Source organism: Passer domesticus, chromosome 6, assembly GCF_036417665.1.
Source record: "Passer domesticus isolate bPasDom1 chromosome 6, bPasDom1.hap1, whole genome shotgun sequence".
NCBI lineage: Eukaryota > Metazoa > Chordata > Aves > Passeriformes > Passeridae > Passer > Passer domesticus.
The window spans coordinates 1,817,261-1,843,049 of record NC_087479.1 but is presented as its reverse complement, the minus strand read 5'-3'; the positions used below and the strand labels follow the sequence as shown (position 1 = coordinate 1,843,049).

Below are 25,789 nucleotides of genomic sequence, written 5' to 3'. Positions count from 1 at the left end.
GCCCAATTTTCCATGCTTTGTCTCATCCCAGGCTTCCAAATCACACTCCAGCCTCTCATCAGGCTGCCTAAGCTGCTCCCATTGTCTTGGGCATTCCATTTGGAAAATTCTCCTTTTTGGAAAGGAGATATGACTGAAGAGGGATATTAATTAGAAATACCTTGTCTTGGAACGGATCTATCAGGAGTCCAACTCCTGGCCCTGTACAGGATCATAACAAGAAACCCCCATTTTTTCCTGGGAAGATGTATTTTTCCATCTGTCTCCTGAACACTTTTTTTACTGCCTGTCCCCTCCATGCTCCTTCCTTAAGGAAGAAGAGAGGGTTGGAATCCATTCACACTTTTTATAGGAGAGCTGCTTCATTTTGCTAAAATAAGGTACAAAAAGTCCCAAATTTGAGATGCACGGACTGGGAGTGCAGGTAGGAAATGGAGGATGACTTGGAAAAGTGGAATTCTTTCTTAGATTCTTTGCATTAACTCTTTTGAAGTCCCCACCAGCAGCTATTGCTAAACAAGGAATAATATTTTTTCAGACTTTGTGTGTTGATGAAGAGGAAAAAAATCTCTCCCACATTTTAGAATATACAGATGTCAGCTTTATGCCTTCCTGTACAAGTACTTATGCCAGAACCATTTTGAATATTCCACAGTAAAATATATCATAATATGGCCATGGAAAGTGGTCAAAGGCAGTGAGATTCCCACCAGCATGGTTCAAGAGAGCAATAAATAACATTTCAGTTACTTCATAATTAGAGGGGTAGGTAAAAAGAACAACAAAAAAAAACTGCTGGCGTGGAAAAATGTGACATTTGGGTTTGAAGTTGGTTCATGTGGGAAAAGGCAATTCCCTCAGAAAACTCCTTCCAAAGGGGAATCTGCCGACCACCAAGAGGCCTCCCATTGCTCTAAAAGAAATGGAGAAATAAAGTAGTAAAAAACTTTATTCCACATATCCAAGAAAGAAATCTAAAACGTTCGCATTTCAAGATGTCAACGCAGAATCAACTCATATTCAATTGCTTGATTAAAACCTTTTTTGTGAGTTTACTAAAACCTTTTCGTAGGTTTGTTAAGACCTTTTTGTAAGCTCAGTCCTTTTTGGTAGGTTTATGAAGACCTTTTTCACAGGTTTATGAAGACCTTTTTCATAGGTTTATGAAGACTTTTTTCATAGGTTTATTAACCTTTTTGTAGGTTTACTAAGAGGTTTTGTACATTTATTAAGACCTTTTTTAAGTTTATCAAAGCCTTTTTGTACGTTTATTAAGACCTTTTTTGTAGACTTACTAAGACTTTTGTAGGTCTATTAAAACTTTTTTGTAAGCTTATTAAGACCTTTTTTGTAGGCTTGTAAGACCTTTTTCAAGTTGCGTGAGGGCGGTTTGTAACAGAACCTTCAGGAGGGCTCCGGCTGGAGCGGGTCAGGAGGGACGAGGGAGCGGCTCCTGAGGGCTCCGCGCTCCCTCATGGCCGCGGCTGCCGGAATCCTGGAACCATTCCGGCTGGACAGGGCTGCCGGAATCCTGGAACCATTCCGGCTGGACAGGGCTGCTGAAATGCTGGAACCATTCCGGCTGGAAAAGCCTCCGTGCCCACCGATCACAGCCTCTCCCGCCGCCCAGCGCCGTGCCCTCACGGCCCGCCCGCCATTTCCTGGCGGGGCGGGGCCGCGCCGCCTCCGAGCCGCGGCCATGGCGGGCTTCGTGAGGGAGCTGGAGCGGCGGGCCGGGCCGGCGCTGCGCCTGGAGCAGCGGGCGGCCGGCGGCGTGGGCTGCGTGGTGTGGGACGCCGCGCTGGTGCTCGCCAAGTTCCTGGAGACCGGCGCTTGTCCTCTCGCCCGCCGCCACGTCCTGGAGCTGGGCGCGGGCACCGGCGCCGTCGGCATCATGGCAGCCACGCTGGGGTGAGCGGATTCCCTGCCCGGCGCTGTCTGCTCCCTCAGACCCTTGCGACTCCTTTAAACCCTTTAAATTTGCTGTGCTGTGCGGGGTGTCCCCTGCCATCGCGTTGCTCCCTAACCGCGTGTGTGTGTTACAGGGCGAACGTGACGGTCACAGACCTGGAGGAGCTGCAGGAGCTGTTGATGGTCAATATTGAGAATAACAAGCACCTGGTCACAGGGTCCGTCCGAGCCAAGGTACTGAAATGGTTTGTATGAGCCTTTCTTTAATGTCTCTGCTCTGCTCTAACGGGGATTCTGGGTTCAGGTTGAAAAAGAGTTGGTTTAGATGGGATGTTGGGAATTGGGAATTCCTGGCTGGGAGGATGGGAAGATCCTGACACAAGTGCCCAGGGCAGCTGGAAGTGTCCGAGGCTGGACAGGGCTTGGAGCAGCCTGGGATAGTGGGAGGTGTCCCCCATGGCAGGGGGAGGAATGGGATGGGATTTAAGTTCCCACCCAAACCGTTTTGGGATTCTGTGATTCTGCACTGGCTTCTTAAATTGCTAAATTACTTCAAAACACCGCTGTGAGAGGGAAACTTAATGTGAAAACACAGTAGTTAACTTCGTGCTCAGTCCTTTAGTATGTGTTATTACTAAAACCTGTTTTCATATTTTGTTGTTTTTTATTTTCGTGTTTGTTCTTTTTAGGGGTGAAGATGTAACAGAATTTCAGCCTCCCCCCGATTATATACTCATGGCTGATTGCATTTACTATGAGGAGGTAAACGAGGACTTTGCTAAACCCCTGCAGAAAGGTTTCTTGGGAAGGGGGTGGGATCAGTGTGTTCAGTATGAGAGGTGTTCAGATAAATATTGTGCTCGTGTCATGGTCCCTGTGGTTTATAGGAATATGTAGAACAAAACTGGAAAAGGCATTTTTGATAGATATGAGGCCATTTGACATAGAACTGGAGACTAAAATCCCAAATTGAATATTTGTGCCTCCCCCCATCTTTTTTTATTAACATTGGGAGGGGTGAAGCAAAATGTGGACTGTTGAAATCATTGGTAAATGAAATTTAAGAGTGCTACATCTGCTGTTTGGGTTCTCCTCACACTTTCCTTGGGAAGGCAAGAGGAGAAATCCTGCCACAGCTCAGTGGCTGTTGTTGTCTGCCTCGTGTCCTCAGCTGGAGCGTGTAGGATGTGCACAGAGAGCTGAGGGAAGCTGCAGGAAAAGGGAAATAACCTGACAAACCCCATGTCCCAGTGCCCTTCCAATGGCTTTACCAGCCCCTGGCATTGTGTCCCGGCCTCTTGGTCCCATTTCCCCTCATTGTGGTCTGGATCTGAGCCATCCTCCAGGAATAATTGAGAGAACTCTCATTTTAAACACACTGAGGAATACTCATTGCTGTGTGCCTCAAGGAAGTGCCCACTCAGCGGTGTGGGATGTTTCTGGCTTGGATTCCAGTTCAGTTTTCTTGGTCACTCTGGGAAATTGTTCTCCTGTGGGTCCCCTTTTCTCCTCTGCTTCCCAGCTTTTCCCCCATATTCTTCTTGTCCCAGTTAAAGCACTAAAAATAACTCCCTGAAAAGTGAGACTGGCAGGTTCTCTCTTGGGTGAAGACTTCAGCTAGAGTGAAATGAACTTGAAATCCACGTGGGAAATGTTTAACCTTTTTTGGGCAGTCCTTGGAGCCCTTGCTGAAGACCCTGAAGGACCTGACAGGCCCTGACACTTGTGTCCTGTGCTGCTATGAACAGAGGACTATGGGGAAGAACCCTGAAATTGAGAGAAAATACTTTGAGGTAAGTGAGTTTTAATCACATTTTCTTTTAGGCCGTTCCATTGAAAGCAGAGGGAAACTACAAAGTTTTGCTCAGGAACTCAAAACTCTCTCCTGAGTGATAGAGGTGCTTCTGAAAAAAATCCTTCTCTCTAATGAGAGCCCATTAATAAGCGTTTTAATTGAATGTTCCAGCTGTACTTTGTGTGCAGGTGAGGAAAAGCAACACAGGGAACACCTGAGGGGGGATGATGGTCAGTGCAGGTTTAACTCTGCACCTGTGGTGGCTGCTGAGCAGCAGATCTTGTGCAGGATTATGTATAATAATTATAATATTGCAAAAAAGGGAAGGGGTGAGAATTCCAGGGGATTGGTAGTTAATCAAAGTACCTGGTTGGTAATTAGTGCCTCACGCTCTTGTGGGGCCCTGGCAGTGAGGAGGGCTGTGCTCAGCTCTGCTGGGGTGCTGCTCCCACCATAAACTCAACAGGGGTTGGTGTTTCTGTCTGATTTCTGTGGATTTTTGTGATTTATTTCCTTGTTTGCCAGGTTCAGCCCAGGCAATCTGAGCACAGCCCAGAGCTGATGCTGGGGGATTTTAGAATCTAAAAGCCCCCCAGAGCTGATGCTGAGGGATTTGAGACTTTTTTTCTCTCCTCTCCCAACCAGTTAAGAGGTTGGCAGACAGGCACGTGCTGTGGTTTGGTTTAGCATTTTAGGGATAGAAGTAGAATCATGGATTCACAGAATAATTTAGGCTGGAAAAGTCCTCTGAGATCATCAAGTTCAGCCATCCCTCAAGCACTGCCAAGGCCACCACTGAGCCATGTCCCCAAGTGCCACATCCACACATCTTTTAAATCCCTCCAAGAGTGTTTTACCACAAGTTTGAATAGATTTTTCTGGGGTATTCTGGAGTATTTTTGGAGTCTGTAGCTTTAGTGCTGGAGCAGTGTCCTGGTTCCTGGGCTCCCAGTGAGTGCACTGGAGATCGGCCAGCACTGAACCCACCGCACTCAGTTTAAATGGGGGTGAAGTGCTGCAGGGGGCATGTCTGGAGTGGTTGTGGAGCTGATCTTTGTGGAACTGTTCTTTGTGGAACTGTTCTTTGTGGAACAGCTGCTTCAGAGGGACTTTGAGCTGGAGAAGATTCCCCTGGATCGGCACGACGAGGAGTATCGGAGCGAGGACATCCACATCGTGAGCATCCACAGGAAGCAAGTGGTAGGTGCACGGAATCCCAGGACACTTTGGGTTGTTGGGAAGGGACCTTAAAGCTCATCTCATTCCACCCCCTGCCATGGGTAGGGACACCTTCCACTGGGATGGTTCATGGCACCAGCACAGCAACTGCTGCCAGGAATTGCCAGAGCTGCTGTTTCCTTGGCACAGCGTGAGCACTCCAGGGGTGGAGCTCCAGACGGACTGTGGAATTTGGGACCCTGTGGAAGCACAGCCCTGCTGTACAAAGGAGCTGCTTTGTTCCCAAACCTGGTGCTCCAGGTGCCAGCCTTCCTCTTCAGCACTACCTCTGAGCTTCACACTTCTGCTTCCATGCACTGGTGGGGGGGGATCTCCAAACTGGAGTTTAGAGGCACCAAAGTGATAAAAATAAAATGCCTGGTGCTGCTTTGGGCACCGTGGGCTCTGCAGTGCCACCCCCTCCCCAGAACCAGGCTCTAGATGTGATACTCAGCAGCTGCCAGGATTGCTTTGATCATTTTGGGGTTAACTGATGAAGCGTGAAGAAAATACTTTTCATATTGTGCTGACACAACGTGCGGGCTCAGCTCTTGAACAAAACCAGGCCGCTTAAAAACCTGTCATCTTTGTGAAAATCTCTTTGACAGAATTTGCCGTCGTGAGATCTTTGAGCACGGGATCTGTCCCCTGGCAGAGCTCTGGACAAGCGGGGATGGGATGGCACCGCAGAGGGACTGTCTGCGCTGTGGTTGTGACTCCTCTGCGCCGAGCAGCTCCTGGCTGGCCGGCTCGGCAGTGCAGCTGTGGGCTGGCCGTGTGTGTGCCCGGGGAGGCGGGGAATGGAGCCGGGGCCGGCGCTGGTGCCGCTGCTGGGCTGCGGGAGCGGCGCTGCCGAGCGCTCACCGAGGAAACCGCGCTGACACCGCCGGGAGGGCAAGGCTGGGAGCGGCTCCAGCGGCCGGGCAATAAAACTGGTGCGGGAGTTGGGTTTCACGTGGTGGGTTGTTCATTCGTCCTGTGCCTCCTGTGTCATTCCCTCCTGGGAGGCTCGTTGCTGTCGTGTGGTGATTCCTGCACAGATAAAACGTGCCTGTGCAAAATCGTTCTGCCTTCTGTTCTCACCTGTGCTTTTCCGGTGCAAAGATCTGCAGTGTTCAGGTTTGACACCTTCAGGTTATTCTGGTGAGCGGGTTCCTTGTGGCTGTTGGTGTTTCTGCCTCTTGGAGCTCAGTGGTGGCTTAGAGGGGGAATTTTTGCAGGAATTCTCACTCTTCTGTGGTGGAAGCAGCTGTGGAAGTTGGGTCTGTGACAGAGGCACGAGTTCCTGTGGCTGAGTTTTCTCTAAGAAGCTGCTGGATTGGGAAGAGCTTTGTTTGCAGGCTCCCAGGAGTTTCCTGCACCTGCCCTGAGTTCAGGCTCTCTTTATCTCCAGTAAGAATTCCTTGCAAAGTTCCCACATCCTAAAACACTGTCCTGGCTTGCCGAGCGCGGCGGCGATGATTAGCGAGCGCGAGAACCTAATTTGTCAAACCACACGGGTTATTTGTTACCTCGTTATGAAAAGAGCTCCTTAATTACCCAGTGGCCTGCAGGAAGGGATTTACTGGAATGTTTATACCAATGCGGCTTCCCAAGTGGAAGCTCTTGTTCCAGAAAAATGAGGTAAAGATCCCCAAATCTCAGCAGTGGTGGGGATGATGTCACACTGGGACACTCTGGCACCCTGCTTGGTGGTGGGGGTGATGCAGAAGGGAGCAGCCTTTCCCAAGGGTTTGGAGCTGATGGAATAACTGAGTTTTATCTACAGGATATGTGGTATCAGCACTTCCTTTTGCACAGGGCTCGGATCTCTTCTTCAGAAGAAAAGGGGAAGAAGTTGTGCTTTTTCTTCCCTGCTGGTTGCTGATCTGCTGTGTCCTCAGCTTTGGGCCTGCGTCACCCAGGCTGTGGCTGTCCCTGAGTGACAGGGACCTCGTGGGAGGGGGCTGGGTCGTGTCACCCCCTGCGTCACCTCCTGTCACCGGCTGCACCCGGCGAGGGGATGTAGAACCCAGCTGCTGCTGCTGCTGCTGCTCTGCAGCTGCGAGAGGAAACGCCACTAACCAGGGCAGCAGGGCGGGGCCCCCTGTCCCCAGGGCCACCACGTGAAACGGCTGCTTCTTGGGGAGAAAAAAGGGCTTTGGGAAAGGGGATGAGATCCTACTGGGGCTCAGCTGCACTGTGTCTGGGAGGCTGCCTCCTCTGAGCCAGGAGAGGGTGTGGAGCCCTCATGGAAAATGGGATGCGAGGGAGGTGGTGATCCTGCCTCTTGCCAACCTCTCTGTTCTCTCACCTGTCCTGTTTGTCCCAGTTGGACTTGTCCTGATTCCTTGGAGAGTGTTTTGGTGCCTCTTCCATTAAACACAGGCTCTTTGGAGAAGTCTGGCTGTAAGAGAGTCAGGCTCTGCCCAGCCTGTGGGGCATAGCAGGTGCTCTGGAGAACTCGTATCCCTGGCAGTTCCTCCTGCCATGCCAGCCCTCTCCATGTGAGAGAGCTCACCCTGGGCTCTGCCTCCAGGCTGGCTGTGGTGGGAACCAGCAGCACCAAATCCACCACATCCCAGCTGGGTACCCACCCTGTGCCTCACCTTGCTGAGATTTGGTTGTGTCCTCACAAGAGAGAGCAGAAACCTCCCCGTGCTGCTGCTGTGGGAGCTGCTTTAGTGTCACATTTGGGAGTTTGCCTAAAGTCATGCTTAAATTGTGGATAATTTTCTGGCATGGTTTCAACACCAGCCAAGCCATGGGAAACTGTGTGGGCTGTGGGTGCAAGGTCATGGGTGATTTTCCTGGGAGAGCCGTGGTGCTCCTGTGCTGCCTCAGCCCACAGCCCTGCCCTGTCCCTCTGGTGACAGCAGTGGCAGTGCCACCATCCTGTGGTGCCTCTCCAGGGCTGCTCGCTCCTGGCTGTGGCAGCCAGTGGAGTTGTTCCAGCTCCACTTGGACCAAGGGCACGCTGTCCAGGAGGGAGCACAGTGTGCAATGCCAGCTCAGCACCAGCCACGTCAGTCACTGATGGCTTCTTGTCATGGTGTCAGTCACAAACTGCAGGACCCTCAATGCTCCAGGGGTATTTTTCCCTTTTCTAGGACAAGCAGGAGATGCAGGGTGGCTGCCAGGAGGAGTGCTGGTGTCCAGATCTGGCCGTCCATGAGTGATTCCTGGTGCTGCTGCAGAGCCCCTGGGACTGTGTGAGGCCGGGACCTGCTCCCACACATCCCACAGGGCTGGTGGCTTTGCTTGGGAAAATGTCCTCCCCAGCTGTGTAATCGTTTGCCATGGCATGCAGTCCTGGACAAATGGATTCTCCTCTTAGAAAGTGGCACTTCTTGCGTGCAGCATTGAGGAAGAGGGTTTTTATTCCTGTGGATCTGCTCTCGCTCCCCCCAGCTGCAGTGGGCTCCCGGTCCGTTAAACGGTGCCTTGGTTCATTGTGTGGCTGCTGCTGCTGTTGTGCCACTTCCTGAGCCCCAGCCAGGGAGCAAACGGCACAGTGACAATGGCAGGTGACAGTCACTCAGCAGCTCAGTGACAGGAGGTCACATCCAGGGGCTCTCCCATCCCTGCTGCACCTGCCCCCCACCTCATGGGGCCCTGGGAGGTGGGCAGTGCATGGAGGGCTTGGACCAGGAGGAATGGCTTCCCACTGCCAGAGGCCAGGGTTAGACTGGATATTAGAGAGAAATTTTTGGTTGTGAGGGTGGGGAGGCCCTGGCACAGGGTGCCCAGAGCAGCTGTGGCTGCCCCTGGATCCCTGGCAGTGCCCAAGGCCAGGTTGGACAGGGCTGGGAGCAGCCTGGGACAGTGGAAGTTGCCCTGCCCATGTCAGGGAGTGGAACAAGATGAGCTTTGAGGTCCCTTCCACCCCAAATCGTTCAGGAATTTCATGATTTCAAACCCCAGGTATTTTGGCAGCCCAGCCTGGGGGATGGGGACACTCCTTGGTGACAGTGGTGGTGTGGATGTGGCTCCATGGCCTGGCACTGCCCCACGAGTGCCTGTAGGGCGTGCCAGGAGAGGGATCCCAGCCTTCCCCTGCTGAAATGGTGTGGGTTTGATCTGCTTGCTGCTGCTGCAGTGTCCTGTCATCCCAGGCTGGGGAAGCCGTGGGACCGCAGTCTTGTGGTCTCCTTTCACATCCTGAAACAAAAAAAAAGAAAGTTTCTTTTCTGAGGCCATGCAAACCATGAGGTTTGTGCAGCACAGGGGCCCGGGAGCTCCTGTTCCTGCAGCCGTGGGCAGCCAGAGCTGTGGTTTCCAGCCCTGAGCCCCAGGGAGTGACCAGGACCTCCAGGGTGATGGGGGCACACGTTTGTGTCCCAAGTTTAGTGTCTTCTTCTGAGGATCAGCTTCTCCCAGCACCCACCCCGTGTGAAGTGGAAGAAAGATGACAAGGAGCAGAGAAAGTGACTGAAATTCTGACAAACTGTTTTGGCCTGTGGAGACATTTCTGGAGGATGTTTCCCAAATTCCCCTGTGGGATGGTTGTCTGGGTCCAGCCCAGATTTGCCGTGGGAGGTTTTTCCCATCCCTGAGAGCTTTGGGACCTCGTGCCCAGGCAGCACCTCCATCCTCAGCATTGTAATTATCCTGTGCCTGTTCTTCCTGCCCTCACCAGCTCCCCTGAGGAATGTGGGAGCAGCCAAAGCCTTATTGGGGTGACTGGGATCAGGAGGTGAAACAGGGCTCCTGCTTTGGTGTGGCTGTTTCTTAATCCTCTTGTGCTCCTGGATTTGCTTTTTTGGGGTTTATAAAATAAGGAAATCTATAAAATGGGAAAGGCTGTGGAAGTGAGAAGGCAGCGGTGGGCAGGAGGGAAGTGGGGGTGCCCCGGGGGCTGGGATGTGGTCCCTGGTACCGTGCCAGCCCCACTGGAAGTGCAGGACAGCCCCGTGCCCAGCTGCCAGCAGGAGGGGAGGACGCGTGGCAGAGCCCTCTCTGCACGCTGCCATGAGTTCACCCCCTTCCCTCCTCTCCCTGCGACCAAGAGGGAAAAAAGCCACGTTTCTCCCTCTGGAGAGCGTTTGCTCAGGGTGATGCAGCGCTGGCAGCCGTGGTGCCCCATCCCGGCATGTCCCTGTCCCTGCGTGTCCCCGGCCGTGCTGAGCCCGCGCTTCCCATTGTGCCCGAATCCCCTGGCTCATCCGTGTCTGCTCCGCTCCAGCGCAGCCAGCGGCTCACGGCGTCCGTGTCCCCCTGGGGGGCAGCCATCGGCCGCTTCTGCTCCGCTCCGCTCTGCCCGGCCCGCCTCCCGCTCCGCCCCAGCGCAACCCGGGGCTCTGCCCTGCTGTGCATCCCTGCCTCCAAACCCCTCCGGGCTGGCTCTGCACCCCTAGAGGCAAACAGTGCCGCTGTGCCCGTGCCGGGGCTGCGTGTCTCCCTGCCTGCTCCCTGCCTCTCCGCACACATCCGTGCCCACAGTGGTGCCCGGAGCCATTCCCAGTGCAGGCTCTGGGAATCTGCTCTGAAGCTACGGATGAAGTTGGTGACAGTTTCTGTGGGTTTTGCTCCCTCTGCCCAGCCCAGCTGATGCCTGGTGGGCTCTGAGGGCTGGCAGGGCTGTGTGGAGGAATGTTGTCCACACTTCCCTGTGGATTCCTCCAGCCACCCTTGCTGAGTTCAGGATCCCATAGGATGCCTTAAATAATAAAAAAAAACCAAACAGAAATAACCTGGAACAGCTGCCCCCAGGCTGCTGCGTCACCCTGCTGAGCATGTTCAGGTGCTAAATCCAGCATGGCTGGTTTGGGGACAGGGCAGCACTTTTTTGGGGAATGCACCATTTTTGGGTGAGTACATCAATTCTGGGATGCTCATTTTAGGGAGAGCAGCATGGATTTGGGTGTTGCTTCCCACAGCATTTTCTGGCACATGCAGGACCCTGAGACATCCAAGAGCCCTGACAGGAGAGGAAGTGAAGTGGGATGGAACAGGTGGGCTCTGTGAATCCCACAGGAGCTGGAAGGCTCCCACTGGAGCCAGGAGGTGCCCAGGGAAGCCGGGAGGATCCCACCACCCACACCAGGGCTGAGTCACTCCTGCAGGTCTGGCACACTCGGGAGTGCTTTGCACCCACCACCCCATGGCCTCCATCCCATCCAGGTGCCCAATTTCCTTGGATTGGAGAGCGAGGAGTTAAGCAGCTACAGGCTTGTGTGGATTTGGGCCAGATATTTAAAGATGCAGGGCTGGGAAGGGAAAGGGGAGGTGTGATACTCTCCAAACGCTCCCTGCAAACACCTCAGAGGCTCCTGCTGCCGTCCCCGCGCTCCCGACAGCGGCTGCCGGGGGAGAGGCACAAAATGCCTTGCTGCTATTTTTGGCTCTTCCACGGTGTCATTAGAATAATCTGGGATTGGAGAATATTGCTGGAAGGTAGAACTCAAAATGTGAACTTCGGGAAGCTGCAGGGTTGAGGTGGTGGGGATGGAGAGGAGACACATGGCAGTGGTCCAGGGGGAGCTGCCCAGGGAGCACCGGTGGTGACAGGGACGATCCGTGCTGCTGTGACACAGCAATTAATAGGCATGTCCTTAATTACATCCCAGGAGAGGGGGTTTAAATAGAGATGAGGCACCTGCCAGGGTGGGTTATCCAGGCCAACGGGACGTGCTCAGCCCTGGGCCAGTGCTGGGGACATGTTTGCAGCCTTGTCACTGGTGGCACCAGGCTCCTCGCCCTGTCCACGACAGTGTCCCATCAGTGCAGGCCTTGCAAGTGCTGTCTGGAGCCCAATGTGTTGGGAATAAAATGCATCAGGAAGAGCTGAGCTAAATGGAGGAGCTCAGCAAGGCCCTGTCAGGGAATGTCCTGCTGAACCAGGACCAAACCAGCAGGAACTACACCCAGAAGTGGCTCCCTCTGAGCTGGAGCTCATGCAGGAGTCACAGCCCTGGGCACTGGCCCAGCTCACAGCCATCCTCAGCCCCTCTCAGGTCACCTGCCCTCATCCTCCTCCTCCTCCTCCTCCTTTGCCCCTTGGACAACTTGGCAAAGTCCAAAGCTAAACATTAGCTCAGGTGTGGGAGCAGCAGCCAGTGGTCAGTGTGCCGCCCACAGCCTCCCCTGGCAGGTTGGACCTCGTCCCCTGGCACTCAGCCTCTGTTTCCCTGTGTTTCTCCACCTCATTAAGGCCCAGCCTGGTCCTTCTGCAGCCCCTGGGGCCAACCATCATTTATTCACCAATTACTCAATCTGTGCCTGGAAAAGCAGCATCTCCCTGGCACATCCTCATTGTTCTGCTGCCTGTGCACCCTCCAGGTCCCCTTTCTATCCCAGGAGCTTCACCATCCCAAAATTATCTGATTTCTCATCCCAACTGCAGCTTGAGTTCAGCCTGGCAAAAGCTGAAAATGCAAACTGTTGGCTTTTTCTTTGTTTTTTCTTTTTCTTCACTCTGTTTCTGGTGGGGGTTCACTGGGACCATCCTGAATTTGTGCTACCTCCATGAGTCTTTTTTTCTTCTTGGCAAACAAGATCATGGGAAAAAAACTTGGGACCTTTGGGAGCGTGGCCAGGTTGGAGAACATCCTTCTAATCCCCAGCCATCCTCTATGCCAGGTTGGATTTGGACTCGAGCATCTTCCTCTGCAGCCAGACATGAAACAGAGCTCAGAGGCTCATGGCAAACCCTGAGCAAGTGGAAATTAAGTCTTGGAGGCCGAGTGGGACCCACAGGGTGTTTGGAGCAGGGCCTTGGAAGCTGGTACCACAACCAAGACAACTGGGAACCTGGGGAAAAAATGATCCTCCCCAGCAGAGCGATGGCCACGAGCTCCAGACCACCTCCCCTCCCTCACTCCTTGGCCAGACACAGCTCCCTGCTCTCTCTCGGGTCTTTTTTGGGGGAATAAACCCCGCTCAAGGCAGGGGTGGCTCCTCCAGCCCCAGCGCTGCCGCCCCGCGGGCTCCTTGGAGCCGATCCTGGCGCGGTTAATTGGATTTGGCCGCTGCGACAGAAGGGCCGGGGATTAGGGAGAAGGGGAGGAATTACCGGCGGGGGCGGGAGCTGCCCGCGGGGTCTTTTGTCCCCGGGGATTATTGGCAGGGGCTGAGGACAGGGCTGGATGTTCAGGAATTGCAGTCGGTGTGGTGGCTCTGTCACAGCACCGTGGGTGGCCCTGGGGAGGGTGTGGGGGACATGGGCTTGACCCCCTCCGTGGACAAACCTGCAGCTCTCCTCAGGCTCAGAGCTCGGTGCTGGAAATGAAGGATGCTTCCTTTGTGGGAAGGAGGCTGCTCTGTCCTCATCCAAACCCAGGCTTGCCCAATGCACTGGACACAAACACCGAAAAAGTGTTAAACTAGAAGAAAAAAAAAAAAGAAAAAGCTCGGTGGTGCCAGCACTTGGGATTTTTGGCAATTCCCAGCTTGGGGAGGACACTGGATCTGCTCCAGGTCATCTGGGAGCTGATAAACCAGCCAGAGCATGGTTTATCCAACCAACCCAAAATTCAGAAGCCAGTGTCAGTGAGGAAGCAACATAAGACGGAATGGAATAAGATGGAAGTCACCAAGTCACCTCCCTGCTCATCAGGCATCCCCTGGACGAGACAAATTCATGTTGTGGCAGCGTGGGAATTCCAGAGGCAACGCCTGGGGTCAAATCCTGAGGACTTGGTGAGGCAGCAGGAGCCAGCTCAGACCGTGTCACCCTTTATCTTGGCAGGGCACTGCCGTCCCCTCCCTCCTCCCATATTTATTTTGGGAAACTGGGGAGAGCACGGCTCGTCCTTGCAGCCACGCTGCTCTGCAGGACCCAGATCCACCTGGGAGCGCCGGGAGCTGCTCGGGGCAGGTTGGGGCAGCCCGGGAGCAGGAAATACCTGCTGCACCTCCTGGCAGGGACTACGGGCGTGGCCAGGGGGCGTGGATGCCACGGCCTGAGACTCTGCTCCCAGACTCTGCTCCCGGACTCTGCTCCCAGACTCTGCTCCCAGACTGCTCCCGGACTCGTGGCTTCAGCCATAAAAAAAAGAGGATGAGTGACCAAGGGATCAGGAGAAGTGCCCTTTGTACCATCACAGCCCAGGAGCTGTGGGAAGAGGCACCAGCCTGCCTGAGGATGGCCAGAAATCTCCTTTTCCACCCAAATCTCCTTTTCCAGCCAAATCTCCTTTTCCACCCCAATTCCCAGCTCGCAACCAATATCAACAGGTCTGGCAAAGCCAGGAATGTGATTTCACTCAGGGAAAACTGGGTGATGCCATAGGGGTGGGATGGCAGCAGGACAGGCTCTGCTGCGGGTCTGTGGTCAGCCTGACAGTCTTTGGTTTCTCCTGCAGGAGAGCAGGGAGGTTTCACACTGCCCAAGGCGGTGCTCAGCGTCCACCGTGCAGGAGTTAATTGGGTTTTCTTTATGTTAATTGCGAGGGGAAGTGAAGAATGCCCTTAATTAATTGGAGGGCAAGTCAGCCGTGCAGAACGGGCCAGATTTACCAACCCATGCACAAAAATCCCGGCTCTCCCCCTTGCCATAGCAACGGGAAAACTCAGGGGATTCTGCTCATTCAGCCAAAAAAGCAGCCGGGATACCCTCCGGTGTTACCCTCACTGCTGAACACGCCCTTCACAGGGAAAATTAAGACTCCAAATAATATTTTTTTGGGATTAAAAGACTCCTGGGGAGGTCTGGGTGCATGGAATGGTTGGATTTGCCTTGTGCTGAGGGGCCTTGGTGGGGTTTGATGGGACCTGTCCTGACTGGAGGCATCTTCAAGATGCAGTGCTGAGCCCTGGGAAGGTTGTTTGTTCCAGGAGGGATGTGGTTCACTCCAGCTTCTCCCACCCCTCTTCCCAGCGTGACCTAAATCCATCTGCCTGGGAAGAGGGGTGGGACTAACATGTTCCCCTCTGCATAAATAATAATAAAACAATCTGCCCTAAAAAAAAAAACACAACTCACTCTTGTGAATCAAACTTTGGGAGCAGGGAAAGGCTTTGGAGAGACCCCAGAGCTCGCCTCCACAGCCGCTCCCAGTGGGAAATTAGATGTTTTCTCCACTTCCATCCCAAGCCTGAAACATCCCTGCCCAGACAGCTGGTTCCACAGGTCCCAAAAAAAACCCCCTGTGTGAGTATGAAAATCATATTGAAAAGAGCTGAAATTTAATTAGGTCACATCCTTGTGATCTGGTGATGCAAATGAGCGCCTGGCACACCGAGGCTCTGCCTGGAAAATGTGACAGCGGTTAATGAGGAAAGCACGCCGGTGGGATTTCCCTCCCAAGCTGAGCAGCTGGGGAAAACATCAGGAAAACTTTGTATCCCTGTGGATTGCTGTCAGCTGACACCCTCCTGTGGGGCTGCTCCTGGCCTGCAGCAAACCAGGGGCTCCCACGCGGGGCTGCGGCGTGGGTGATGCTCCTGGGCATGGGGGTGAAGTCAGTCCCTGGACTGGCACTGCCATTCCCACTGGAGCTTTCCCTGGGAGGCCAACGGGCACTGCCAACCCCCCAGCTGTGGGATGTGGGTCAGTATTGACCCTCTGATTCATCCACACCCACTGTGGGTGCCATGGATTGATGAGTGGGTTCTGAAGTTCATGCTCCAGTTTGTGGTGCTGAGGTTGAGCCCCCAACATCTCCGTGCTGGGGCTGATCCCACCTTCCTTTTGGGGAGAAAACCCAATGTTTTTTATACATGCTGTCCTGGGTGTGAATCCATGGGGAGAGCTCCCCACAGGACCCTTGGGGGGTTTCTCATGATCCCCCATATCTCTTGTTGCCTCTGGGATCAAACAACTCTCCACTTCCAGCTTTGGCTCTGGAAAGTGAAAGGAAAACCTTCTCCCAACCCCAGCAGCAGCTTTTTCACCACATTCCCGTGATCCAGCCTCCTGCAACCCCACTTGAGATGTCTCAGATATTTTACACACACTTCTAAGTCTCAGTTTGGGAGGAGAGAGCCAGGCCACAGCTCCATTGCTTGGCAACAGATTTCCTTCCCAAAAATCCCACCCCAAACCCAAGTGTTATATATAATTCAGTGGGAAGGCCCGCAGGCAACGCCCTGAAAATGCTGCTGGGGCAGCCTGAGCTGTGAGAGCTTTGTGGAAGGGATATTTTGGGAAGAGGGGAGTTGGTGCCGGGAACACACGGTGGGGAGGTGCTCCCAGGGCTTCACACTTGTGTAAAGAAAGGGCAGAAATGCCCAGATCCACTTCCTGCGTCTCCCACAAACCAAAAGAGGATGGTGTGTCTGCCCAAAAATCACATGGCAGCACTCAGGGCCACATCAGAGCCTTCTTTTCCTTGCCATGAGCCCCCTGCAGCCCAGGGAAGCTGTGGCTGCCCCTGGATCCCTGGAAGGGTCCAAGACCACTGTGGACAGGGTTTGGAGCAGCCTGAGATGGTGGAAGGTGGAACTGATGAGCTTTGAATTTCCTTCAAAAGCAAACCCTTCTGGGATTCTGTAACGTGTGGTGTCATCGGGTTTATCTGATCCATAAAAATCTGGGATTCGTTCGACATGAATGGAGATAAACTTTTCCATTTATTTATATATATATATATATAAATATAAATATAAATATAAATATAAATATAAATACATATGAATCTTTGCAATTGGAGCCAGTAGCAGTCTTTGGGGTTTTTCCCCCTTTCCCTGAGCTCACCCCCAGCACAGAAATAGATTTAGATCCAATTTAGATCCACATTTAAAGGCATTTCCATCCAGCTCCAGGCCTGAGCACGGCCCCACGCATGGACTGCAGCCAAGCTGAGCGTGTTGGATGTTGGCTGTGCTGCAGAAACATCATCCCATTCTTCTTTCCAAGAGCTCCAAGCTGACAAAGCAGCTGGCCTGGAAAGATGCTCAGGGAGCTCCAGCCCTGGATCACCCAGCCCTGGCAGCTGGGAAGAGCTGCTGGTCCTCCTGCTCCAGTTGGCCTTTTCCAGCTTCATTTTGAGGGAGCAGCACAGATCCCACCAAAGCTCAAGGAGAGGTTTGGGACCTGCTGGAGGATTCCAAATCCCCAACCTGCTGCTTCTCCTGGGTAATGGATCCTGCAAACCAACACGCCACGTGCATCCCCCTTCCAGCCCAGACAAGGCCTTTGCCAGCACAAGCAATGCCAGCACAGCTGGAGTCTGGATTTCTTTGTGTGTTTGGGAAGCAGCTTCATATCTTGCATTAATTGCTTTGTTAATTACCCTCATCCCCCTGGCAGCGTCTCTGGGGGAGCGCCGATGCTGCGCTTGTTGGCCACGCCGGATCACAGGGGTTTTTTTTCCCAACCCCGTTTATTTATTAGCTGGAATTACCTTCCAAACTAACAGGATTGAATATTTTTGTTCCACTTGGCCAAGACTTTATAGACCGTGCAGAGGCAGAAATCGCTGCCACACCCCCAGAGCACGGGCAGAGACACCGAGGTCGGGGCAGCCGGATCAACGTCCCAAACCCACAGGGACGCGGGGAAGCAGCAGCTTGGGCATCGTTTTTCCTGCTGCTGCTCCCAAAAGCCTGGCTGCTGGCACTTAACTGACTCCAGACACGCTGTGTGTGCACGTACATTCCTTGGCCATGCGATCAGACCGGAAAAGATTGCCTTCAGCCCGGGAGCCGCAGCGGGAAGGAGGCTGGGAAGAGCTGTGCAGTCAGCGGGGCGGGAGCGCTGCAGCCTCCAGAAAAGCTGCAGTCAACACTTTTTTTTTTTAGGAGACGTGGTGCTAAAAGAGGAACTGCTGCGGGACGCGCGGATGGAAAGGCTGAGATGGGTGTGGGGGGGAAGTGCTGTTATTTTGGCAAAATCCCTCTTTCCTCACGCAGATCTCCTCACGGGAGGGCTGTGTGCAGCACGAGCCCTGTCCGTGAGGCCGAGCCCCTCCCAGGATCCCGCTCCCAGGAGCCCGGGCTGGGCCCGGGACGGAGTCACAGAGAGCCCGAGAGCAGCTCCCCCAAAGCACATTCCAGGAGAGAATTGCAGCTGGATGCAGGCGCCATCCCCATGCTCCTACACGTGTCTGGAGGGCAGCAGAGTCCCAACCCTCACAGGGAGTCTTGCTCAGTCCCTCAAGCCTTGTGTTCCAAATCCCACTCTGCTCCCACCAAAGCTGCCATTGGGATGGTCAGCATCCCAAAAACATCTCCAGCACTTGACCATCTGGAATTTTGGCAACACCAGCATGGCCAAGGAATGGTGTCACAGCTCCAAGCATGGAATGTTCGGGCAGGAACGAGCTCTGTGCTTTGCCCCAGGAGCTGTGACAGGAGCGGGGCTGAGAGTGCTGGGATGCTCAGGAACTGTGCAGGAGCGGGCTGGGATGCTCGGGAACTGTGCAGGAGCGGGCTGGGATGCTCAGGAACTGTGCAGGAGCGGGCTGGGATGCTCGGGAGCTGTGCAGGAGCGGGCTGGGATGCTCGGGAGCTGTGCAGGAGGGGGCTGAGCCCCCGGTTGCCCCGGGATGGACCCGGCCTTCCCTGCTCCAGCAGCCCAGCTGCGGGCGAGGAGCGCGTCAGTCACTCACCGGTGCCGCACCGGAATTTGCATAATTCCAATTATATTTCCAAAACGGGGAACAGGCTCTGACAACTCTGCAGTGCCTCGAACAGTCAGAGAAGATGGAAAATCGTTGTCCCGGACCCGACGGCCCCGCAAGCGCCTTCTGCTGGCACCGAGTCAGCGGCGGGATCGCGGTGTGGGAAAGGATGCGGCAGCCGGGCTTTGCCATCGAAACCGATGGATATAAACGTGTTTGAGGAAGAACGAGCCTCCCCCCGGCGCTGCTCTGCCTCTCTGTCCTCTTGTCCCTTCATCCTCCACCCCCTGCCTCCCCCAGGGCCACCCCAGTTTCTTCCTTTCCCACTTTTCCCCTCTACCTGGAGGCAAAAGAAAAGTGGGAATGGCGGGGCTGGCTGTGAGTGCCGTTGTTGCGTTGAGCCATCGCTGCCCACGAGGATATTTAATCTCCGTGAGTCACCTCTCCCTCCCTGTCTGCCATCTGCAAGTGCTCCGGCCTGCACGGCAGCTTCGGGACAGGGCTGCTCCGGAGCCGCAGCTGCGCCTGTCCCCGAGCCCTCGCCGTGCACGTTTTTGGCAACCTGGGAACGCCGGGGAGCTGGCAGGTGTTAAACGAGTCCACCGATGCCATGCCTCAAATAGCACCTGGTGTCCCGGGGCGGGTGCTGGGAGGTGGGACAGAGCCCAGGAGGAAGCTGCTTGTGCCCCCAGCCTCCTCTGCAGCCTGCGGAACCGGCGGCAAAACGCTCCGGGTCTGGTGTTTAATTGCCCGCGGTTAATTGGCAGTCCAAGGGAGGAGGAAGCTGCAAGGAGAGACGTCAATTCATAAACCCGCAAGTGTTGGGAAGCTCCAGATTTTCCGAAGGCCCGAAAGCCCCGCTGCTGAATAATGCATCAGGCTGCCGAGAAATTGGCAAACACCGGAACCAGTTAATCCACAGATCCCTCGCGGATGCCAGCACTCCTCCGGTGACAACGTGATTAACCAGTTTCACTACTGGGAACGTTTCCGGGAGCTGGAGAGGGCGAGGAGAAGCTGTGGAGCCCCTCCTGTCCCACAGCAGAGCGGGGCTGGGGGATACTGGAAGGGTGAGGAGTGAAAAAGTGAGTGTGGCATTAGAGCAGGAGGTTCCAGGCTTTGACCTGGAGGCCTTGGGTCAGGGTAACCCACAGGTCACTCCAACCAAGGTGGAAAAACTGCAGCTCATCCTGGTGGGGAGATGCATCCCCTGCCAAAAATCATCATGATGGCCATGATGACATGAAAAGCTGGCAAGTTCTGGTGCTGTGGTTAAAAGTGGAACCTCACATCCAGGGGAAAACACAGAGCAGGATTTCTCCATGAGGCATCAGCCAAACAGGCAGGGCAGGAGCAGATCCTGAGATTGCAGGACTGTTCCTTAAAGGAGAACAGACCTCTGCCCTACTCCCTGCAACATTCCCAGCCCTCCCTAAAGAGGCCAGAGCACTGCAGCCAGCGTGGCCAGGAGCAGATCCAAAGCAGAGCTGCAGGAGAGCAGCAGGAGCAGCCCAGGAGCATCACCAGAGCCCAGCCTGGATGGTGACCCTGGCTCTCAAATGCCACACACTCAAAATGTTTGGAGGCAAGGGCTGGAGGATTTGGATTCATTAACGGGTCCAAGGCTCTAAGATGAGCCAGAGATCCAGGGACAGCTCGTTGGCAGCCATTCAGCTCCTTCCACAGCACCAGGGGCCAGCGGTTTCCACAGCAGCCCTTGCTGAGCTTGGCTCTTCTTCCAGCCAGCAGATGCCAGGGAAGATCATCCCAAACCTTTGTGTCAGGCAGCAAGGAGCCACCGAGCACACCAGCAGTGTCTGTCCTGCTGCAGCCCCTCACCTCCCTTCCCAAATGCTTCTATTTTCAGTGCTAATGTGAAACCTGGGCCATTCTGAGTCATCACAGCCCAAAAAACTCATTATATTGAAAATATGAGCAGCTCCAGAATACACAGGATGGAATTTGAACACTTAAGAGACATTCTTGGGAGGCAAAGGTAAAGCCAGCTCCCTGCTGGCCTGCCAAAGCTCCCTCTTGGCGGTGTGAGGCGGGTGCTGGGCTTGGTTACAGCCTGAAAGCCACAAAAACTTGATAGGAAAAGCTTCCTGGAGAGCTGGGTGAGTTCCAGCCTAATCCAGCCCCCGTGGGGAAAGGCATCCTGGCAGATGCTGAGCTAATGGGATAACTGTGGGCACATCCCGCTCCAACGGCACGTGGTGGTGGGAAGTGCCCGGCCACGGGGTCCTGCTGCTCCACAGGAGCCCCTTCCTTCCTAGGGGAAAATGTACAATGCTCCTCAGGGCAAAAATAACAAATATCAGCGGCCCAGGGACTTTGCAATCCCACGTTCCACTCCCAAAGTGCAAAGTCTCCCTTGGAGCAGCACACGGAGCCAGCGGTGCTGCCCAGTGAGGAGCTGTCAGCACCAGGCACCTGCAACTCCCAGCCTTCATGGAATGAGCTCCTTCCCCTACAGCAGCTTTGCAGGAATGGCAGAGGTATTTTGGGGCAGGATTGGCACTGGGTGCTTCCCTCTGCTCCTCTCTGTCCCCTGCAGTGATGATCCAGGTATCCTCTGAGGGACCCTCGTGGGATGAGAATTGCTGGAGCTCAGCCACGAAAAAAGCAATGTGGTCTTCTCAAAAATCCAGGGTAATCCTGGGAAATTGTTTCCCTTGCTTCCGAGGTCTCCCATCCAACCCACCATGTGTCCTACTCTCCTGTAACTGCAGAGGCTGCTTGAGGTTTTCCCCTTTTCCCCCCAAAATGTGAAATAAAAGTGCAATCTCACACAACAGCTCAAGAATCACTGGATGCAGTGCAGCGTTTGCTGCAGCTTTCCACAGGTTTTCATGCCTTGCATTGATGAGAGAGAAAACCTCCCTTCCTGCTCCATCAGAAACTTCAGATGAAGCCAGTGCCTGGTCCATGCAGTGGAAAATCAAACAAGGAATCCATTCTAGGCACAAGCATGGGGATAATTTTAGGAGTTCACAGCATGATAAAGTCCCAGAATGGTTTGAGCAGGGACCTTAAAGCCCATCCAGCACCACCCTTGCCATGTCAGGGACACCTTCCACCATCCCAGGCTCCAAGCCCCATCCAGCCTTGGGCTCTCCCAGGGATCCAGGGACAACCACAGCTGCTCTGGGCACCCTGTGCCAGGGCCTCCCACCCTCCCAGCCAGGAATTCAGGCTCTTTTCCACACCTTGGCTCCCTCCTCTCCTCTGTTTAAGCACCAAGGGAGTTTTCACCCACTGAAAGGCAGCTGGAGCACCAGGACCCTGTACGGATTCAGGAGCTGTTGGTGGCACCCCTGAGGGCTGCTCTCACCTGAAAACTCCTAAGGAAAACAAAGTGTTCTAAGTGTTACCAGTTTCCAAGCATCACCAAGTTCCATCTCACAGGACACCCATGAAACCCTGCTGAAGCATTTTTCCTAACTAAAACTGTCTTGGAAGATGCAACTGAAGAAACCAGGAACAGAGGAGCGAAGTGCAGCCTCTGGAAGGGAACACTTGAGGCAAAGCAGGGCCCAGAGCCTGTTAAACCACTGTGAGACTCAGCAGTGACTCACATCTTGACTTTTTTCCCCCTCCTTTCTTAAGGAGGCCAGAGATACCTGTTCTTAAGCAAGAGCAGAGCCACTTCCTGGACAACCCCCAGCACACCCCATTTCCCGCCTGTACCAACCACCCTCCAGCCTCTGACTCACCCTGCACCTTCCAGAGCTGACACAGGGTGAAACGACACCCTTGGGTGCTCCCACTCCTGAAAGGGAGATGGATTGTGGGGCTCCAGCTGGGCCTGAAGCCCCCAGAGCCTTTGCTCAGACGTAATTCCGAAACACGGGCGCGCAGGACCTCAGAAGGGGAACTGAGCAGTCAGCAGGGCTGACATCGCTCACCAACAGCCCCTGCGAGCTGATGCTTCCCCACGAGACCAGGGGAAAGTTTGTATTTGAACTTCCAGAAAGCACCAGAGCCGAGGGGATTTCAGACTGCCCACACCGAGCTGTCAGCTTGGACAGATATTAGAAGCAAATCCAAGATAAACGCACGGCCGTGTGTTTGAGGGAAGTCTGAGTCACAGAGCTCACACCGAGGCTGCTTCCACATCCACAGCAAGTTCTCTGCTCCTGGCAGTCCCTTTTGTCCCATCCCCAAACCTGAGGAGGGTTTGTACCATCCCCAAACCTGAGGAGGGTTTGTCCCATCCCCAAACCTGAGGATCACCTCAGCTCCCCAGCCCTTGCGCCAGCTGCTCTGACAACACTTTTAAAGCGAGACACATTCCTTTGGGAGGACTTGCACTAACAGGGATAACTTCCAATTAGGAATGGTGGGGAGTTTTTCCAAGGCTGCCCATGAGGACAGGCCCTGTGGCTGGGGGCAGAGCCCTGCTGGGTGCTGGGGCTGAGTCACGGCGTGCTCGGGGCTCCGATGGGACGCGATAAGCGCCGGCATTTTGAAATGTGACTCACTGCTGCAGCCACAGAGACACCGGTTCCCCTGCTTGTCTCCCAGCTCCGAGGAGTTTAATTAAGTCAGAGTAAGTTCATTTACACAGCCACACCCTGGCCTGACAGCCAGGCAGAGCCTGAACACCCTGGAAGGGGAAGGCTCCTGCACCCACCTGGCTGGATATTCATGGAATCAAGGAATGGTTTGGGTGGGGAGGGACCTCAAAGCCCAGCTCGTTCCATAGGCAGGGATGCTGCCCACTAGAGCAGGTACTGAGGCTCCTGAGCATTCCCAAAGCTTTGCAGCAAGGAGGCAGTTCCAGGGCTGACACCTGGCCTAGCACCTGCAGCTGTGGGAGCAGCCTCGGAGCGGAGCCCCGGCCGTGCCCTCAGCCAGCAGAGCTCCTGCTGTGACCCCGCTGCCTGTCCCAGGGGGTGGCAGCTGTCACAGGATCCATGTCCCGCTGCTCCCCAGCCCCCCGCAGCCCCAGCACCTGCCCAAGTCCTTTTGTCAGCTCACTCGAGTCCTGCTCAGGCACCAACGTCACATCTGTCACTCCACAAGCACCCCTAGTCACTCATCAGCCCCTTTGTCCATCCCTGCGTGTTCACAGCGGCCTCGTGCTGCCCTTTCCAGGGAATTCCCTCCCTGGAACACGGCAGGGACAGCCCCTCCCTGCCCTCACCTTCCCGAGTTAGGTGGGGCTGGCACCGAGGCTGGAGAACCCTGGCAATAAAGTTTGCTCAAGTGGCAATATTAAAGCAGCATCCTCCTTTTCCACTTAGTCTCTCATCTAATTCTCAAAGGAATTACAGCCAGGCTTCCAGTCTGGGAGACCCAGAACAGAGCCCTCTTTATGCCAGCACAACGCCCGAGTCCGGCACCAGATTGCCCCTTTCTGCTTCTCTCATCGTTCAATACAAGCAACATACCAGGAGAGCTCCGCTGTATAATTGCTTTATTTTCTGCTTATTAGTTCTTTACCAACACTACAGCCATATTGAGAACACAAAATTCCTGGGTACTTCAGTCAGGGAGATCACAGGCCACAAACTCAGTCACTTGGTCGGACACGATTGAACGCCATTCAAAACTTACTCCATAAATTCACACGAACACAAATCGATGCACTTGGAATTCCAGACTGGTTGGTTTGGTACAGAATTCCCACTTTATCCTACGGACAGCCACTCCCTCGTGCTGAGGTCCAGCTACAGCCTGGAAAGGACGTGTTGGAAGTGAAACCTGTGGGTTTTTGTTCGGCGGCCGCAGCCGTTTATTTCTGACGGCTCTGCCACACGTTCCAGTAACTTTTTTCTCCCCCATCTCTTCCTCCCCACTCCCCCCCCACCCCCCAAAAAAAATTTTAAAAATCCAGAAGCAAAAGCGATTTCCTTTCACCTACAAAACAGAATTACAAAGTTACTTCTAAGGGGATACAAAATTGCGAAGTCAACTTAATGCAAAGGCTGCCCCAGCGCTTGGAAACACAGGAAACCAACTCAGACAAAAAATGAAGGTGTTGAAGTTTTCATGTTGACTGAGAATAGCTTTAAGAAAGTTCAAGAACCATTCATAGAGCTTCAAGTTTTCCAGTTTAGGCATTTACTTTGTGCTTGGCTATTTTATTGATGCTCCAGAAGAAAACAGTAACCATATTGTTGTGATTTTAAGTTTTTATACCACCACACTGTTCATTAAGTTACAGCAACAGGAAAAGAAAAATAAAAGCTAGAAAATAGAGCAATGATATTCCAATGGCAAAAAGCCTTGGATTAAAATAAACTAATCTCACTTCCTCTTCTTTAGGGCTGAGATGGAAGAGTTGTTTCTACATTAAGCTTCTGCAGACTCTCTCAAATTCACAAAGTCCATCAATGCTCTATCTTCTAGCACCAAGAACCCATCCAGTCCCATTTGCAACCCACATCCAGAAAAGTCTTTTTTTTTTTTTTGGAACCATACTCTACAAGGACTTTGAAGTGCTCCAAAGCATTGGATTTCAGAAGAGAATTCAGGACTTTTATCTTCCCATACATCTTTGGTAAGAGCTCCATGTACAAGGTACTCAGCATGCAGAGTCACCACTGCAGCAATGTAGTGTAATGCCCCCAATTCCATGTAAAACTTAGATTCTTGAAAAGAGAGAACAATTAAGGAAAAAAAGGAAAATAAAAGCCATTTTCTTCTGGTTTTGTAGCATACATTCCTAGAATTCCCCAAGGGAGTTTTAACTCCTTGAGGAAATCTGAAGTTAATCCTTAAGGCTGAATAAGAACCAGCTGCTTGAACAGTTTGTGCACCCAGCGTTAATTAATACTTGATTGAGTTTTTATGCAAATACTCGCTCTGGGTGGGGTTTTTGATTGGCCAGTCCAGCTACAGGCTGTGACATGGCTAACGAGCTGCTTTGCCCTTTAAGAACTAATTATGGAAGTTTACATTCAGCGTCGATTCTCTCTCTCTCTGCCCTGCCGCTCTCAGAGCAGTTCCTCAGTGGGCTCAGGCACCCAGCACGGTTCCCTGTCCCGCAGGACTGCAGCAGCCCCGGGACACGGGAGGAGGCTCCAGCCGCTCAGGCCGGCCTCGGGAAACCAAAGCGAGCAGTGATTTCCTCAAAATGGCCATTCCTGATGCCAGAAACCCCGGGCTCGAGCAGAGCTGGGCGCGGGACTCGCCCCCTCGCCAGGCTCCAGCACGGAAAAAGAACAGGAATAACAATAATATAACAATAACAACAACAATTTCCTTCTGGCTGTTGGAGAGGAACAGGAATCCTTTCCAGGTTTAGGTGTCTCCAGCTGCCTTGAGATGGGAGCGGGAGGCAAGTCAGAGCTGGACTTTTGCCAGAACATCTGATTTAAAGTCAAACTCATTGCAACATTTTATTGCTGCATCTGCTGGAGAGAGCCTCGGC

General features: G+C 53.6%; 1 protein-coding gene across 4 annotated transcripts; it reads left to right on the top strand.

Annotated features, from left to right (window-relative positions):
- The first annotated feature begins 1,674 nt into the window (after positions 1–1,674).
- On the top strand, positions 1,675–24,625 carry VCPKMT (valosin containing protein lysine methyltransferase). 4 transcript variants are annotated; one of them, XM_064422787.1, is made up of 6 exons: positions 1,675–1,911; positions 2,046–2,156; positions 2,601–2,673; positions 3,585–3,704; positions 4,802–4,906; positions 23,679–24,625. In XM_064422787.1, exons 1-6 carry the CDS (start codon positions 1,700–1,702, stop codon positions 23,823–23,825), a joined length of 768 nt encoding a protein of 255 aa, XP_064278857.1. In that variant the 5' UTR covers positions 1,675–1,699; the 3' UTR covers positions 23,826–24,625. The 4 variants fall into 4 exon arrangements, with proteins under 4 accessions (XP_064278857.1, XP_064278858.1, XP_064278856.1 ...); XM_064422788.1 differs by lacking the exon at positions 23,679–24,625 and adding an exon at positions 5,533–16,487; XM_064422786.1 differs by lacking the exon at positions 23,679–24,625 and adding an exon at positions 5,075–5,502.
- Positions 24,626–25,789: the final 1,164 nt, after the last annotated feature.

Bases quoted from the DNA above. Each gene is read 5' to 3' on its own strand.
- VCPKMT (XM_064422784.1), top strand. From the start codon at position 1,700: ATGGCGGGCTTCGTGAGGGAGCTGGAGCGGCGGGCCGGGCCGGCGCTG. The intron at 1,912-2,045 runs GTGAGCGGATTC...TGTGTGTTACAG, and splicing joins ATCATGGCAGCCACGCTGGG to GGCGAACGTGACGGTCACAG. The intron at 2,157-2,600 runs GTTTGTATGAGC...TGTTCTTTTTAG, and splicing joins CGAGCCAAGGTACTGAAATG to GGGTGAAGATGTAACAGAAT.